The sequence below is a fragment of the Rousettus aegyptiacus genome, unplaced genomic scaffold (assembly GCF_014176215.1).
Source record: "Rousettus aegyptiacus isolate mRouAeg1 unplaced genomic scaffold, mRouAeg1.p scaffold_m13_p_13, whole genome shotgun sequence".
Classification (NCBI taxonomy): domain Eukaryota; kingdom Metazoa; phylum Chordata; class Mammalia; order Chiroptera; family Pteropodidae; genus Rousettus; species Rousettus aegyptiacus.
In genome coordinates this window covers 17,618,235-17,638,162 of record NW_023416288.1, presented here as the reverse complement: position 1 = coordinate 17,638,162, position 19,928 = coordinate 17,618,235, and the positions used below count along the sequence as shown (strand labels likewise).

The 19,928-nt window shown below is 31.4% G+C and overlaps 1 protein-coding gene across 1 annotated transcript in view; it reads right to left on the bottom strand.

Annotated features, from left to right (window-relative positions):
* VPS50 (VPS50 subunit of EARP/GARPII complex) overlaps window positions 1-19,928 on the bottom strand; it is a 110,500-nt gene that overhangs the window by 40,659 nt on the left and 49,913 nt on the right. Inside the window, exons 13-17 of the mRNA XM_016161303.2 lie at window positions 14,262-14,394; window positions 11,390-11,481; window positions 7,137-7,231; window positions 6,718-6,816; window positions 779-869 (exon numbers count right to left, since the gene is read on the bottom strand). Of these exons, the coding sequence (XP_016016789.1) occupies window positions 779-869; window positions 6,718-6,816; window positions 7,137-7,231; window positions 11,390-11,481; window positions 14,262-14,394 (510 nt within the window). The remainder of the gene's footprint in view (window positions 1-778; window positions 870-6,717; window positions 6,817-7,136; window positions 7,232-11,389; window positions 11,482-14,261; window positions 14,395-19,928) is intronic.

The following is a 19,928-nucleotide window of genomic DNA, read 5'->3' as shown; positions in this document are numbered from 1 at the left end:
TATAAAAGAAATAAAAAATAAAACTTTTAATCATGTATTCCTTACATTTATCCAGAATAAGAAAATTGCTTCTAGAAAGTCATTCCTTTCGAAGGAAAAAATTAAAGACACTGGACATTCTAATCTAAACAGGAATCTAAGTTTTATATCTTATTTTGACATTTGGTGCTTGTAGGACACAATCTATCACACAAGGAATATTTATCTACAATGTGTTTCTACAATGGGAAAAATAAAATTAATTAAAGATATTTTTCACAGATTAAAAATTCTTTAAGGATTAAAGGAATAAACTAATTAATAAAAAAATTAGTTAAGAGTATTTTTTATAAGTGACCCTTTTATCTCTAAGGCATTTTCTCATTACAGGCAAATTTTTGAGTCACAGCATAAATTAAGAATCTCTCAGTCCCTTTAAGAAATGACAAATATTTTACAAATATATATATCTTCATTAAAGACTATCAAAATACAACTGATTAAATTTCAACAAAATTTAAATAAAGCAGTAGACCCCCTTCTAAAATCATAAGAAAAAAATTATTTTAATTGTGACTCTTCTTAAACAAAAGAGTTTTCCTTAGGTGTATAAACTGAATTTGTAAAATGAAACGGATTTTGACATCCAAGAAAAGATCACTCTTGTAAAAGAGACTTGCTATTACTCGCTTTTAAGGAAGGAAGGAAAGGCACTATTCCTTAATTTAGTTTATAAATGTGCTCACATTTTTTTTAAAGATGACTAAGTAAAAGATTTATTTGCTCTTAAAAAACTTACATGAAGTTGCAAGATGCTGAAGTTTGACTTCACAGGACAAAGTTCCCAGGTTTCATTCTCTAGAAACATTCTCAGTTCATCAAGCCGTGTTCTTAAAAAATAAATAAATAAAATGAACATTCCAAAAAGAAAAGTAAACTGTATACAAGAATTAAGAAAATAAAATACAATTATAATTATCATCATTATCATAATGGACTTTGAGAACTCATTCAGACCAATACAATAAACACACATATTTACTTTTACTTGTTAATATCCTTAAAAGAAAAAACTTTCTCAAGTATTACCAAACTCAGAATATTTTTTACTATATTGCAAAACTAATGAATGCATAGAAAATGACATTTTTATTAAGGGACTAAACTAAAAGTTACTCACCAACTCATATACTTAAAATATCCTCAGCTAATCATATTATCAATGCCCCCAAAACAGAAATAATTTACAGGGCTTATGAGATCATAAATACTAATAAACACTTTTCCTTTAGCAGCACAGGTCTTAATCATCCTTACTAAGCCACAATATCAAGATGATTACCACTCTCCAAATATATTTAGTGCCTATTTCCATACAGCATTTATGAATTAAATTACAAGTATGGCACTAATATACCCAACATTGCTGTAATCACTTATGTCATACTGATCTCTTCTTTAATGTTATTGCTCTTATGTCTATCTTGAATAATCAGTACATTATATAGCAATTACAAAAAAACAAATACTCTCTTTCAGTTAACCCAAGAAACAAAAAACCAAAAAAGCTAAACAGTAGCCAAAAATAATAGCCAAAAGCAAAACCCCAAATGTCCATTAAACGTCCAGTGCCTGTCCTACTCTTCCCCTTCCTACAAGAAGCCTTATGCTAAAAAGAACTATAGATTTTTTTAATCCACAGGTTTTAAAAATAGAAACAATAAATTGATAAATCTGTGAAAAGTAGAAAATTGCTCCGAATATTAATTAGAATTAACAGACAAGGTCTTTAAAGTGACTATACTAATTAAGTTAAATAAAATAGAGAAAAAGACTCACAAAATAGAAAGGAGAATTCAAAATAATTGCAATAACAAAAAATATCAAATACTCTATAGCTGAAAAATATAATACCTCAAATTAAAAATTGACTAAGTAAAACAGCAAAAGACAGAATTAGTGAACTCAAAGACTGATCAATAGAAAATATCCAAACTGAAGCACAAATTGAAGAAAAACGGAAGACAGAAAAGAGATATATGTGAGACACAGTCAAAACATCTAGTATGTATGCAATTCCACTCTGTATTGGTTTCCTGTGGCTATTGTAACAAATGACCATGAACTGGTTGACTTAAAACAACAGCAATTTATTCTTTCACAGTTCTGGAGGCCGGAAGTCTGAAATCACCAGGTTAAAATCAAGGAGTCGGCAAGGCTACACTCTCTCCAGAGCTTTAGTGGGGTTCTGTTCCTGTTGCTTCTTCTAGCTTACAGTGTTTGCCACCATTCCTTGGTTTGTGGCCACACACTACAACTCTGCCTCTGTCTTCACATTACTTTCTCCTGTATTTGTGTGTCTTTTTCTCTGTCTGTTTCAAATCCCCACCCCCCATCTCCCTCCTAACTGTGATGACATTTAGGGCCCACCCTAAATGTGATAGTCTTCTCATAACAAAGCCATTAATCGATTTACAACTATAAAGATACTTTTTCCAAATTAACATTTAGTTTCCAAATATTGGGACTTGATTTTTTTGTGGGGAGGAAGGTGGAGAGGAAAATCACTTTTCAGTCTACCATACACTCCTAGGTACACACTGAAAGAACTGAAAACATACATCTATGCAAAAACTTTTACAAGAATGTTTGCAGCAGCATTATTCATAATACCCCAAAAGTGAAAAAAATCTAAATGTGCATTAACTGTGGAATGAAAAAAAAAAAATCTGATATACCTATCTATATAATGGAGTATTATTCAGCTATAATAAGGAATGAAGTTCTGTTACATGCTACAACATGGATGAACCATGAAAATATTATACTAAGTGAAAGCAAAAATGGAAAAGGCCACATAGTGTATCTTTCCATTTTTGTTAAATGTCCAGAATAAGCAAATACATAAAGACGAAAACCAGACTGGCGATTGTCAGGGGTTGCAAGAGGGAAAGAATGACTATTAAGGTACAGGGTTTCTTTTGGAATGATAAAATATTCAGAAATTGGATGTTGGTCATGGTGGTGAACTTATATAATTTAAAGAGATGAATTTTTACTATTCTTGACATGTGACATATCTCAATAAAGCTATTATTTAAAAAATGACTGAAGTAAGCAGAATTATAAAATTACCCACTCCAATATGTCCACCCTAATCCCGAGAACTGACTATGATGAGGACTACACCTATGACTATGTTACCATATGTGGCAAATATGTAGCAAAAAGGGATTCTGCAGATGTAATTATGATTAATAATCAGCTGGTTCTGAGTTAATCAAAATAAGGATTACCCAAGTGGATCTAATCTAACTGAATGAGCCCTTTTAAAGTAGAGTTTTTTCCTTCTCCTGATGGCAGAAGAGGAAATCAGAGAGAATCAAAGCATAAGAAAAATTCGACATGCCACTTCTGGCTTTTAAAATGGACAGGGTCAGGTGCAAGGACCAGACAACAGCTTCTAGAAGCTGACAGCCAGTGAGAAAATAGGGACCTCAGTCCTAAAACCACAAAAAACTGAATTCTGTCAACATCCTCAATGTGCTTAGATGTAGGTTATTCCTCAAAGTCTTCTGAGAAGAGCTCAGTTCAGCTGACGCCTTGATTTCAGCCTTGTGATAACATAAGCTGAAAACCTAAACAAGCTAGCTGATTCACACATTTAACCTGTGAGACAATAAATGGGTAACGTCTTAAGCTGCAAAATTCATAGTAGTCTATTACACAATAAAATAAAATTATTACATTGATAAAAGATACCAATTCAGAGACTAAAGAACTTAGTTAACTACACATAAAAGTATAGAAAATAATACAGAAAATATATGACAAAAACACTAAAAGGGCAAGAGAATATACAGGGGGAAATAAGTAGGTCAGTTATAGAAGATTTAAGGCCCAACATTCAAAAGAGAAGAGATGATGAAACCACTTAAACCAGACAGAAAACAAAGATAAGTATATGGATAATAAATTCGATCCTAGAAACACACATTTTAAAGATACTTAAAGAATAAACCTTTTTTACTTAGGCAAGAGAAGTTTTTCTCCCTAAAAGGATAGGTGACCTCTCCCCTCCTCTAATATCAGTCGATGAGCCTTTAGGATCTTTGAGAACATTTTATAAGCTTTGATTATCAAAGTAATTCCAAAATAAAATGTACTTGTTAAATAGAATATTTTGCCAATTATACATTGCTACACGATTTCTATGTCATTACTGTTTAAACTAGATTATCTGTGTTTTGGGGAAGTTGGCAGAAGAACGACAGCTTTGGGTGTACATAAAATTTAACCTGAACATAAAGGAATTTGGGGGAATAAAGCTTATATTTTTGAACGATAAGAATTCAGATTATGGAAACTGATATGCTCAAATGTGTTCCCTCATATGCTCACAAAATTTTGCCCAAGAAGAAGATGGTGGCATGCAAACTTTAATGTAACCACGAACTACATGAGTCCACTTTATAAACAGATGTTCCACCAAAAAGTAAAATGCTTCTATTTTCACCTTTTTATTATGCCTGCATCTTCAAGCCAATACCCTACACATACTCCAAGTCAGAATAATTTGGTTTAAGAATTCTTTTATTCTCAAGAACACTATTTGGTAGTGAAAGATCATGAAACAAACTGTAAGTATATTTAAACACTTTATTAACACAATTAAAACACCTGACCTATATTTCACCATATTTCATACTGTTTTTCAGTATTTACATTTGATGGAGATATTAAATTGGAGTTTAGGCAATGTAGTGAATTTGGCTAATGTAATAACTTTCATCAATTCAATATATGCACATTGGCATCATTTCTAAACTACCTGTCAAGTTTATCTTGCTTTATAAAGAAACAGATGTACTTCAAAACACACTGATGGTTGAAGAAACATTGGGGAAAGAGAAGAATACTAAAAAAAAAAATGAAACATTTACTTTGTAACCTATTTCAATTTTTACAATACACAATGAAGCAAGAAAAAGGGGCAAGATTTACAGGCAACATTTATGGAGATCTTTTAGTCTAGCCAACTCATATTACAGTTGATGGAACCATAGCCCAAAGGGGTCAAATGATTTGTCCAATGTCAGTGAGCTGAGCTGGCAAGCAGCAAAAACGGGATAAGAACCCAAATCTACGATCTCCCAGTCCAGCTCTCCTTCTAACATGGATGGCCTCTCCAATGGGAAACAAGTTCCATGGATGCTTCTAAGAGAAGTCCATTAAAATGTTGAGCTTTGGAAAACATTTAATAACTCATTTCTATATTCTCTAATTTCATCAAGGTGAACTTTCATGAGGAATCTCCACCATGATTAGAGTCTAGACATGCCCATACCTAGTTGCCACAGATACAGACACCTTTTGACAATAAACAAAGTAAAATGCAGAATGGAGACCATTAAATAAATTAGTTTTTGCATTGTATATATCTTGCAGTCACAAGGAGCATCAAAAGGCCTCCCAGCTGTCTTGCTGGATATAAAACAATCTTTGGGAAATAGACATCCAGCATGCCTACATGCTGACAAAGTGAGGCTTCTGACTCCTTCACTGTTCCTTATCTTGTCCCATATGTAATTAAAAGGCCCCATTTCCTTTTGTACAGCAATGTGTACAGTCCAAGTCTTCTGTTTTAGCAGAGCTTAACTTTTAACAAAAAAGTAATTTATAAATAAAAACAGTTTCATATTTTTCCCTTACCACAGTTGTCCTGAAGTTTAACCAATTAAAAATTTTTAAGACATTCTTTTCATTCATCTATGAAACTATGCTTTGTAACAGGATCAATTTAAATCTTTTAAAACAAATATTAACAGTTCATAATTAACAAAGAAAACTTGTACTTAAAGATATTTAGTAATTCATAGTCTGAAGTCCAGTAATCTCTTCTGACGTCACATAATACTGTGATTAGGTATTGATTCTATATAAGGACAGATAGCAGAATTTCAAATCCTGAGTCTCCCTGGTGTCAGATAACAACAATGAAATCAAAACTGAATTTTAAAAAGAAAAATGCAGAATAAAAAGCAAGATAGAACTCAATTCAAATAATAAAATGTATGTAAGGGACATAGCACGGGGTCCAGCTTTTATCAAGGTCTAATAAATGTTAGCACTCTCAATTTAATGCTGCTTTAAGCATTCAATCACATTGCTATATGAACATTATTTCCCACCTTCCTTCATTCCCCAAACCATTCCTAGCCTCCTTGTTTAAAGTTGGTAGTAATTATTTTGCAAAGCAATATAGTACATAATCTTGGCTTTGGAGCTGGATTCTGAATAATGCCCTCTTCTCTAGAAGCCTTCTTACTCCTACAAGGCAGATGCTTTCAAGTTACCCGCCTCCCCCCCACCACCACTGAGTGTTGCCTTTACTGATTTAACTTCCTTCCTACCTCACACCATATGTGTAGGCACAGAATTGCAGCCAGACCTTTTGGGTGAATTCTAATATAACAGTCATCTTTCACACATAAAGAAATCAGTACAATATTTAGTACAATATATTGAGGCCCTTAAGACAAAGAATATATTAAATTGACAATGCATAAATAATGAGAATATTTTATAAGATTTTTGGTGAAAAATCCTGAACGATCCTAAAAAGAGCTAAAAAGAACATACTTTTTCGAATTCAAAAGTAATTGTTTTAAACCAATTAATGCTGTAAGGTTAAGCATTAGACAAAAGTATTCTCAACATCTAAATAAGAGTTCTTACCTATGGTAGTTTTTAAAATAATTGACACTTTGTTTTCTAATAGACTCTTGCAAAACTTCAGACTTGCTACCACAAAATTCTTCTCCAACTTGCATCAACCTAGTTGGATAAAAAGATGTACATAAAGTTCCGCAATATCCTTATTACAGTAAAAAAGAAGCCCAGAACCTCTTTTTCAAAGATAACAAATTATAAAATTTGGATGTTTGAAAAAAGTTCTAAAAATCACAAATCCATCATGGTCTATAAACATCCAAAGGGCAAACACACACAAACTCAGCAGAAATTAAATTATAAATGTTCAATTATCTTTATATCCATGAAGAAGTTATAACAGATAACTTACTGATTCATGATTTCTTTGATTATCATGGTTGAATGAATCAAATTAAAGAATAAGACAAGATCTCAAACACTACCTGCTGATTATATCCAAAACAAAGATGAAATCATCGTATTTGAATATAGACAAATCGGTTCCAAGCAAGTAGGTTTTTACTTTTAGCTGAACATCCTGTAAAACAAACAAACAAAAATTTCAAGTAAACCCAAAATATTGTCAGAAAGTTCTTAGAACCATTTATTCTATAGTCACATTAAAATAAGATAGGAACACATTCTTAACTTGGTAAACAATATACTCAGGCCAACGGCCAACATCCTTAGAGTGATATCATACATCAGATATAGCATAGTAATGGTTATGATCATCACTATTAACACATATGTCCGCACATGAGCAGTAGGAATTATATTCTCATACAGGGATATGAAGATAAAAAATCATCATTATTTATGCAGGGGTTAGTAGCCTAGCAATCCCAAAATAATCAACTCAAAAACAGAATTAATTAGATAACTATGTGATTATATACAAGATAATAATATTGATAGTTTTTATGTATACCTTTCAAGCACATTAAAATAGAGATTCCATTTAAAATAAATATTAAAATATATTTAGAAATAACTTTCATAAGAAATATCAGACCTATAAAGAAACTAACAACTCTAATGGGATACAAAGCATTTCAATAACTTGAGTCAAGGAACAGGATAACTAAATAGTGTAAAGATGTCAATTTTTCTAAATTAATGTAGCAGTTCAATAAAATTCTAACCAAAATCACAACCAAAACCTTTCTTCCAAATAACTATTCTAAAATTCATCAGAAATAATAAACAGACAATAACTGCTTTTTAAAAAATAAGCCTTTGAAAATATGGAGTAAAAGTTAAATGTAACATTGGAGGACTTATACTACCTTTATTAAATATATTAAAAACTTAAAAAAAAAAAAGAATGCTAGTAAAATATAGAAAAATCAGTGTAACAGGACAAATAACTCAGAAATAGTTAATATATATACTAGAGCAGTAAAAATCACAGTTTCTGGTTGTTAACTCTGTTTCAAGCATTTTGATAAGAACTTTACATAAAATTGTTAATCCTATAACAGCCCTGTTGAGCAATCATATATTATCCCCCTATAGGGAAAAAAAACTTAAGTGAATAGGAAAGCTAAGACTTGAATCCAGGTCTACCTGCCTTCAAAGTCGCCTCTTCATTGTACCTTGCTACAAAGAAGCATCACACATAAAGAGGGAAGAAAAAGATTAACCAGCAAGTAGTAAAGGAAAAACTGAGTAGGTCTGGGGCGGGTGGGAGAGAGTCCTCTCTTTACATCATATATCAAAAGATTAAATATGTTTTTATGTGTTTTCAAAATATTTAAAATTAATTTAATAAAGCAAAATATTATGTTAATGCCTATTAAGTTTTCTAGGCAGTAGTCTAGCTACTTAGGGATATAGCAGTTAATACAAAGCTTAGATATTTATAATTATCTGATGAATATCTACCTGAGCTTTACATAGAAAAGAACATTTTAAGAACAAATGTAACATGTCACAAAGAACAAAGGTCACTCATTTGACCTCATAATATTAACAACCTGCATATTGAAAATATAAGTGAAAATAGACAAATATATACAAAGGATTGCTCATTATCACATACATTATTTAGAACTTATGAGCAAATAATTCACAAATCAATAACCAGTACAGTTTTAAATGTTCAATTTCTCTAATAATCATGAGTATGAATTAAAACACTAATAAAAATATAAACATTCCATTAAAAGATAAAGTCTCTCTTGAAAAAAATTTTTTTACATAAAGGGATGGTCAAAGATTTACCAGGAAAATATGAACGAAATAAACACAGCAATGGTAATAATATAAAAACTAGAATTCATAGCAAAATGCTGCAGGACCAAAGAGCTTTTTTAATTAATGAAGGGAATTATGTACAAAGAAGGTAAGTAAAGTAGTTAAGTTATTCGCACTGCAGCATCAATCATCCAAGTATAAAAAAGCAAAAAAAAATAGAAATGAAAGAAAAACCTAATAAAACTACAATCGTTCTGAAAGATTAAAACTGCTCCCCCAGAACTGCACAGACCAAGAAAACAAAAAAACACATAAAGATATAGATTAGAATAATACAATTAATAATGAGATTTCTTTGACATATAGAACCTAATTTCTAAAAATAAGATGAAATCAGGGTTATTTTTCAAATGCTCAAAGAAGAATTTTAAAAGTGGGTGGCATACCAGGATGTAAAGAAAATCTCAAATTCACAAAAAGTAGAAATATTGCAACCCTGACTCTCTAAAGTAAAAATAAATAATAAGCATTTGAAATGTAATTTCTCACATATCAAATATTTAAAGATGAAAAAGAAAATCTTGAAGACCAAAACTTTGATATGGTTAGATGTGTAAGTTCCATGAGGTCAAGGACCATGGGTGGGTTCACCACTATGTTCTCAAATCCAGTGTCTGCCACACAGTATCACTGATGCAGCCTTTTCTCTTATTCTAATGCATGAGAAATTGTCCACAAATTGTCACATGCTCACTTGTTCTTTGCACTTTAGAAATTCAGATGTTAGAAATGTATTATGGTATGTATAGCACATATTATATAACACCCCCAGTGGGATCAGAAGTAGTATCTCAAAATAAAACACATTACTATCCTTGCAACATATGAATGTTCAACTCTAATGGGATAAATAAATACTATAAAAAGCCTAATAACAATACTGGTCAGGTTCTGCTGCCAAATGAATTCAATTCAGGTTAGGTCTTGACTGCTAAATGTGTTATCAAAAAACATGTGTTGTTCAGAACTTTTGCTTTTTTTCAATTGCCTTTTAATTGCAATTTAACAAATACTCAATGAGTTTCTAAAGTATGCAAACTCCTGTTCTAGAAATGGTTGAGAATTGGGGTTGGGGGTAAAACAGTAGAAGTGATAGAGATGAAGATATTCTAAAGCTTGAAACCTATAGCACAGTAATCTATAATCGAAAGCATGATGATTTCTGGTAAACTGGCCAAATGGTTAAATGAGAATAGCTTTACAAAACTGTATATTTGGTTTTTCTATATCAATAATGATATCAGATTGCCAGACTGAATGGAAACTATATAAAATGCCAGATCAATATTTTAAAGTACACTGAATTACCAAAAAAATCTATGAATTCTACAATTTTAACTAAGTACAATTAGACTCTATTAGGAGGCTAAATTAGAAACAACTCTTTATCTGACCTTGGATAAATATTCAATGAGTATGAGATTTCCCTTTCCATTATACATACTATTCAGAAAAAGTCAGACCAAACTCCCAAAAAATGGTAAATTAAAAATTAGTTTAATATTGTCAAACAGGAAAATACAGAAATTGAAGCTTTTATAACTCACATGAATATATTTTAAATATTAAAGTAAAAATTCAAATAGTATATCCAATATAAAGTTATCAAATTTAGAACAGCACTAAATTATAGCTGCTATGTAATTCTTGAGAAAATTTGTTTCAGTATATATTCATGTAAACAACTTTTTCAAAAGAAATCCTAAAAAGATGGCCAAACTAAAAGTCGGCCTCATTAGAAAAATCAAAAATACATTTTATAAGACCATAACATGTCAAAACATCTATAGTTTTCTAAGCTTGGAAGAAATCCAAAAAGAAAAAAGTTATCTTCAAAGAAATTATACTTTTACATAGGAAGTAACAAATTTTAACAATTGATAGATTTAATAAAATGAAAATTGAGCTACTAAACTGTCTAAGAAGCTTAAGAAGATACATTCAGCCAATAAACATGTAAGATTCCCTCCAAACGCAAAATCACGGACTTAGAATTCTTCATTCTATATTAGATTCCAACCCAAGTATGTCACATATTTAGTTATCCTTTTAATTTACCCTTAAATTAATCTAAAACTTAAATTTAAAAAAAATAAGGAGTATCTCAATAGGAAAACAGTTTCTTTAGAAAAGCATAAATTTGCTAGGACACTAAAATCAAAAATGTAATCAAGGAAAATATAAGTATTTCCAATGGAGATTTTCAAGTTAAGAGACTTTTTCCTACTGCCACTTATAATCAAATTTAATTGTCAACTAAATTATAAAAATTAAATTCAATGATAGACTTACTCCAAAGAAAAACTAACATATGATTAAATATGCAAGAAATACAAATAAATACAGAAAATTTAAATACTGACTTTCTAAAATAAGTTTAACGTGAAGGCTTCTATTGCTTTTGTTAAAAACAAATAATAATTAAAAAAAACCAAACCTGCCATATTCGTGTAAGTCCATGTTCTAATTTCTTTTTTATATAGCCACGATCAAAATTTGTTTCTTCAGTACCCATCATATTACTCCCTTCTGAAAATAAAAAGATGACAGTTTTAAATTTGTTTCACAATGTTTTTGTTTTCTAAAAAAAAACTCTTTGGACTCCCATATATTGTAAGCCTATGTAAAATATAGAAAATATGTTCAGTATGTATATAACCAAAACGATGTCAAAAAGAGGTATTAGGATTATACCTATTTGTTAAGATAAACTTAGATCCTGAAATGTTTACTTTATACCTAAGACCACTCAGCTCAATATACAACTGGAGGTGGACAAGAATGTAATTTGGGTAGTGTGATCCCAAAGACCGGGTTCTCAGTGATCCATACACTGCCCACTGTCAGGGCATTACAGGGCGAATTAACACAATTATCAATTAATATGCATGTTAACAACAGTACAGATTGCAGATAATCTAACAATGTCTAGGTCAACAGTTAAGATCAATGATTTGCCTCAAAATAAATCTCCCCCTAAAAGCAACTGAAAATACACATGTACATTTATATTAAAAAGAATATGTCTTTACATAAATAAACTGTGTGGAACAGGGTGTCCACACAGTTAGGCTAGCACAGTGGCCACCGGTAACCACCAAAGTCCCTTGAGTAGACCAGGTCCCAGACACATGCCTAAGGTACCTACAACCACTCCTATAGCTTCCGCCTTATTTTCTGTATGGTCTGGCTATTAGGGACCCAGAAGCTCAGGGCAGCGGATCTGAACTACAGCTTTGGAGTTTTATTTTAGAATGGTAAAGTATCAGGATATCAGTAGTATCACTTTAGAGCTACAGCAAAAGAACTCGAGACCCTTTCAGCTTTAGGAAGTTCTGTGAAGAATAATTTTTCAAATTACTGATTCCTACAATTTTATTCATTAACGTGAATAAAAAAGGAATAACTGCAGGTGAACGAATGACTTTTTTGGAGTCCTACATATTGTTGGCTTGCCACTAGACTAATCAGAGTCCTAAATACTCTTAAATATAAATATTAGGATCAAGGAATTTTAGCAAAGAGGACTAAGTACATAAGGCTCAAATAGAGTTTTAAGTTTGACTCTACACCCCAATGAAACCAATGAAAATATAGACATATAACCATATAATCATACTTACCTACATATGCATAATAACTGTAAACTATCAGCCTGAAGCAAAAAGCAAACTTTACCATGATGAATATATATTGTCCCCTAAACTCTGATCTTATATCTAAAGTATGTGTTAAGCTTTTTCGTTGGTTTCTCCTTAAATAATGTACTAGAAAAGGGGAAAAAAAATATTAAAATGTCTTAACAGTTTCCACATCTGGAAAAAAATAACGGTTGCCATAATAGGGAACCTTTGTGAAAATCTGGATTCCCAGTGAGCCCAGGAATTCTCTGAGTAACCTGAGATTTTTTTTAAATGCCTATGAACATTTCATTATTATTATAATTATCTCAACTCATTTTTATTGATGATATTAATAACAACACAATAACCAGTGTAAGCACTTTACATTTTCTCTAAACTTTACAGCAACCCTACAAGTAGGTGTGTTACCATCCTATGGGGCTTTTGTTAGCTTTGCTTTTATAAATCTACCATGTTAAGGAGCAAACTTAGGCCTGGAGAAGATAAAAGTAACTTCCTGTTCTCACCTCTGGTAAGTGGCAGTCAAATTTGAAGATAGATAATCTCTGATTACAAAGCCCATTGCTCCCAGAGGTAGTTCAGGGATGAGAATATACTCAAAACAGTCTGGCCCAGAACCCTGCTTCTGTGCCCAATCCTCTTCCCCGCTTTCTCCTTTCTCTCCCTTCTTTTATTCCCCTCTGCCAATAATATTTCTGAAAGGATGAAAATCCTTCCACAGAATTTTCCTCTCATTTTTTGCTATGTATATTTATGAGCTTTTTATGAATAGAGAGAAATATTAAACACATGTCTTCCATACTCAAATCCTATTTAATCAAACAATAAGATCTGGGTGTTCCTCCACTCAACCACAGAAATCAAGCACTTTGACTAGCTACATTTAATTGTATGTAATACAAAAAATCTTGTGCAGTATAATTTATTTTGCCCACATTAAAATGTTAATAAAATCATTTATTACTCTTTAAAGTATTTTAAATACTTAATCTTAGTTACTGTTCAAGGTAATCCTAAAATATATAATTACAGAAAGTAATTTAAATATATTACTTAATATAATTTCTCAAATATTTATTCTTTATTTAGCTGACTATACTGGTCATTTAAAGTTGCATTTTCCATTCAAAGACAAATATTTTAAAACATCATTTTTTATGAAATTTTAAGTCTTGCTATATTTTCAGGAAGAAAAATCAGTTTAGAATTTAGCTTTATTAGTATGGCTTGAAAATTAGCAAAATAGATTTAATACTGAACATTTAGCATTAATATTACAGTAAATCTGAGGAGACTAATGTCTATCTAGTTATCAACTAATAATATATATTAATATAGCTTATCTTAATATACATTAAAATATAATAATATGGTTTATATTAATATATATTTAAAAAGTCTTTTCTTAATCCAGTCCTAAAGCTATCAGCACATATTCTTGAAAACTGGTAATATTTGTCATTAAGAATTCCTTTGACGCAGTTAATCCCCAAAAGTAATGGAGCTTTCGTAGTAGCTGAATCATTTTCTTTGATGAACGTTTAACCTATGGTCACTATAGTCCCTGAAATTCTAAAAGAATGTCTGTTCCTTTTCTTTCTCCTTACACTAGAAATATGGCATATTTATAATTCAATTTTTTTAAAAATTGAAGTAATTTCCTACCAGAAGCAGAAGTGGTATCCTCATTGTCATGCTTTTCATGCCATTCCATAGTCCTATAGTAGCTGAGCATAACTTCCCACAGTGCTTTGCACAGGTCAGCAAGGCATGGAATGTAGCTGTCCGGTGTAACGTGCTAAAGAAAAAGAGAAGGGCCAACTTTCAAATTATTACATTTACTTTAAGAAAATTAATCAAAATAAAATGTTATTAATCAAATTAGAAATAATTAAATTAGAAATAATTTCAAGAATTAGAAATAATTAAGAAAAATCTTCCACTAAAGAAAAAGTTCAATGACAAGAAAATTTTGTTCAAGTCATTTTTATTTCAATATGACTTTTAGTATTCATTGGGATATCAGCCCATATACTACTTATCAAATTATAGTCAGAGAATCAACATGTCTACAAAAAATTTTGAAGTAGCAAGTGTTCCCATAAACAGCAGTGTAAACTTCCCCAAATGTATTTTTTCAAAGACATGCTTTTTAGCATGCACACATAGTTTTATATTTATCCTTGGATCTGGAGTACAACTTATGAAAAAGAGGTCAGACTTATAATTTAAACATGTCATTTACGTAAATTAAATAAACACCTTTGACAGTCTCTAAATTCTTTAAATAACATAAATACAGGTATTCCATATCTGACAATAACATTTAAAAATATTTTTTTATATGGCACGGCTATGAAACAATGTGGTCTCAAATCTTCTTCCTAATGAAAATGCATGGAATTTCTCCCCTCTCTTCTTTGTAAAAACTATCAGTTGTCATTTGCCTTTTTTTCCTGCAGGTAGAGTGATGTATCCATTCTATTTTTGCAGGCTTCCAATCTGTTATAATGCAGCATTTGCTCCATCATTTGAGATTTCCTAGCATTTCTTCAGTTTGTAATCAACCCACCACAAATGATCATATGGACAAAGGACCAGAAGGTTAATACTCTGGAATACGCCCTCTAAGATAAATAGCTAGAAGAAATAAGCTAGATAGCCAATATATGTATAGTGTGATTGATACTCAGAATACCACAGCTGGTAGTGATCCTCACCCTTTCAAAAAGTATTTTATCTCTATAATGACCTCTCCCTCCTCTAAACTCATTTACTAAAACATTCATCTAGCAAGTAATAAAAATACTAACTTGTATATACGACTCAGTACACTTTTGTGTAAGCATGCCAAATCTCTGAAACTCAATTAGGATGTGGTAAAATAAAGGAATTGTTAACCTTTATAGTTAGAGTGCCCAATCTTGGTTTATGCCAAGATTGGTGAGATAGTTCAATCTTACAAAATCTATTAACCTAATTTGCCATATTAATAGATCTAAGGAGTACTTCGCTTCAGCAACACATACACCAAAGCAGGTCTAAGGAAAAAAATTAAATGATTGTCCCGAGAGATGCTAAAGAAAACAGCCATTCCTAATAACAACTTATGAGAAAACAAAAATGGATGGGTATTTCCTTAAATGAGAAAACTCTAAGACATACCTACTGTGGTCATGGACAAGACAAGGATGCCCACCATTTCTACTACTATTTAACAATGTTCTGGAGATACTACCCAAAGCAATCAAACTGAAAAAAATAATTAGAAGCAAAAGAATAGGAAAAAAGAAATACAACTATTTCTATCTATAAATGACTTATTAATAATATACTTGAAAATTCCTAGAGAATCAATGATAAAGCTAACTAACTCAAACAATAAAAGAATTATGCAAGGTAGCAGGTTATAAAGTTAACAAGCAAAAACCGATAGTATTCACACACTCAAATAATAACCATTTAGAAGATACACTGAATGAGAAATTTCCATTTATAATAACAGCAAATATAATTTTTTAGGAATAAAATTTAACAAGAAATGATCCAAAACTCTTATCAGGAAAACTGACAGACATAAAGTAGACTTAAAAAATGGAAAGATAACCCTTCTTCTTAGTTTTGATATCTCAAGATCATGATCATCAAGATGTCAGTTCTGCCTAACTTATGAATTATTGAGATACTAAGAAAAAAGTTCAGAAATAGATCAAGCCTCATATGAAAATATAATATATAATAAAGATAGCACCTCACATCACTGAGTTGAAGATAGTCTTTTTCATAAATAGTATTGGGACAACTAATCAGATAGACAAAAAGAAAATTAGACCACTCCTCACACTGCACAGAAGAAAGAACTCCAAATGATTAAAAGATCTAAATAACAAATAAAACTATACTAGCCCTAGAAAAAAACATAAGTCAATTCCTCTCTCATCCCCATAGAGGAAAAAGCTTTCTAATTATGACTCAAAATTCGGAGATAATAAAACTAAAATCTGATAAATTTTACTATGTAAAAATTAAAAAAGGATTTGGCAAAAAAAAAAAAAATACAGCTCACAAATAGAGACTTAAAAATGGCCCTTAAACATATGAAAACATGTTCAACTTCACTGCAATAGGACAAATGTAATTTAAAACTATAATGGGATACTAATTTTCAACCACCCATCAGATTGGTAAAAATTTTAAAACTGACCACTGACAAAGATTCTGTCCTTGACCAAATTCCAGACAGGCTCCTCTGAGCCCCTTCTCAATTTTGATCTATAAAGATGTGAACAAACCACAAATTTGGTTTCTAACAGCTCAAGTCAGCATCCCTAAGATGACACTAGCCCCGCCTTAAATGGCCTGCTTGAGAAAACTCAAGGCTGCCAAAAGAATTTAGTATTCAAACCAGCTAACACCTGAAGATAGGGCCCCCTGTCTCCCAGCTCTAAGGGAGGAGTGAGAGCCTAACTTCAACAAACCCTAGTTAGAAAACCTGGACTAACCATCTGCCTTTTTTTTTTTTTAAATAAGTTTTCATTTCCCTAATTCTACTGAGCCCCACTCACTCCCTTCCCAATTTCCTCATCCACTGTTGAAAATGTCCAGTCACTTCAGTACAACGGAACTTGAGTTCTGCTGGACTCTTTTCCCTCTATTGTAATGGTATATTACTAAAATCTGTCTTTATCACTTTAATTAGTGTGTCTACCTTGGCTTATGTTTGACACCATATATACTCTATTGACAAAACTGTGAAAAAAAAAAAATAGGCGCTCTCATATATTGCTGTTAGGAATGCAAAATGGTACAACCCCATGGAGAATTTGGTATGTCTACCAAAACTACATGACTATTTCCCATTGGACCTAGCAAAATACTGGAATCTATCTACATGTCCAAATATAGGATACCAGTCGAATAAACTGTATCGTTCATACAAAAAAGAGAACTATGCAACTATGAAAAATTATAAACATACCCATGCATTTTTTAAATTTAAAAAAATTTTTAAAGATCTCTTTCATATGACATATCTATGAAAGGAAAATTTTTTTAAGTTCTATATATGCAATAATACAAAAATTTTTTAATGCATAGATCTGCTTATTATCGCGAAAATAAATGGGGAAAATAAATAAGCACTGAAGTTGGTTACCTACAAGAGTTGGTGTGGGGGATGAAATAGAAGGAATGTAGAAAGGAGGGATACTTCTCTGAGTACCCCAAATTGGCTATAGGTACCTATTTACAGAAGAATTAGAATGGCTATCCAGATTTACACGTGGCTTGCAGATATCAATATAAAATATTGTTGTATATTTATGCCATAATTTTGGGTAATATTGATGTTTACTTTTCATATCTACTTTTATAATTACTGCCTCTACAATAAACCAGTCTTGACTTTTTTCCTCAGTTTGTTTTTACCACATCATTACACCTGACATATCTCTTATACCACACACAAGCAATGAAACAGATACTGACGCACAAGGTAAAGAAAAATTTAAAAGCAGAGAGCAAAAAAAAGCAAAAATCACAAAAAAGTTCTGGGCTGCAACTCAGCGATCAATCACCTGAATAAAGGTACTCTTCTACAAGTCAACTTTTCTAACATTAATAAACTCAGCTTTGCATAAATTTATATTTATATTATGCAATTAAAATCTAATTATATCTCAACAGTCTTTACGGTAGGTGGATGGAAGGCGATGTTACTCTTATTTTTTCCGAAAGAAAAATTATGTCTATACAAATAATCACATTATAGCCCGCCAATTAATTTTTATTATACTTGTCACAGTTTAACAAACCAGAAAATTAAAACTTAAAACACCCTCTATTCTCCACCCAATCACTGTCTAGCTACATTTGCCTATTTATTTCAGGAAAACAAGTTTTTTACTATGTTACTTCTTGACGATTTGCTGAAATTTAATGAGTTTGGATGAGATACACACAGAGAAATGTATGTGTTAAATTTTTTTCCAAAAAAAGTTGAAATTCAGTGAGCTTTTTCTCACTAAATGGACTCAAGTGAAAATAACTCACAGATGTAGCAAAACCAATGCACCTGCCAAAAAGTCTCTCCCCCCAAAAATCCATATTTATTATCTTCAAGTATGCCCACATGTACAAATATAAGACTGTGATATACTGAGTATCAGATAACAAGATGGTTCTTGCCTACATTTATATTCTAAACCAAAAAAAAAAAAAAAAAGTAGAGATTCATTGCATGAAATACCTATACAATAAATAGTTTAAGGAAAAAAAGGCAAGATGGGTAGATAAAAAAAAAAAATACTGTTTTCAATAGATTTAAACCCAGGTTTGTTAAGCTCTGTACTTGAAGACTATGCTGGCAATAAGTTAAAAGAGTCATTTCATTTAAAAACTGGACTCCACAGACCACTTTCCACCATACCATGCAGCCACTGGCATCAACTCTCACGGTGCACCTCTCACGTTGTCAGCGCTTTATTATTAATTATCTGCAACATTCTCTCATCAGTTTATAAATATCACCTCTAAATTTCAAACAGAGAATCTTATTATACAGACATGGGTGAACCATAACTATAAGAGAGATTCAAAGAAACCAACGAATCAGCAATTACATAAGTAATCAAAAAATAAAAGGTAGGCCAAGAAGAGTCTTGAGTTTCTGAATTAATAGCCCATGCAATTTCTACCCAGACATCAATTCTTCTTCACGCAGGCAAAACATAATAGAAAGAGTTACAGACGTGGAACTGGCAGCCCTGGGTCCCAGTCAGTTCCACAACTTACCACTCACATGCCCTTAGACAGTAAACTACCTTTCATAAAAGTGTTAGAGATTCCTGCCAACCTCATCACTGCTTTAATCCATTCACTGTTTACTAAATACCTAACATTGTGACACAGTTCAAGTCCCAATTAAGAAATGCTTCTTTTAGTATAAGACCAGGAATACCAAGGCAGAGGAAAACAATTCTGAAATTCCATTCTATGTTCTTATCACATATCAATAATAGCAATGAAAGTCTTGAATTAACCAATTCAAAAAATATTCACACAGTGAGATACCCCAAAGAACTAAAATACATGTCTTGATTTTTTTTTTAAGTTAAGAATATATGGGAAATAGAAATTTAATTGTCAAACGGTTCACTGTATTCTAGAGCTATTTTTCCCTGCCGTTCTTTGACTGAAAGCTAGTAGCAACGATCTATTCAGCAAAGGTTTTGAGGTGAGGGGAAAAGAGGGGGGAAAAAAAGTATAGCATTTTTAGAAATATCTCAGAAAATATGCAGAAAAGAAATATTTTAAGTAATCTAAAATATTTTT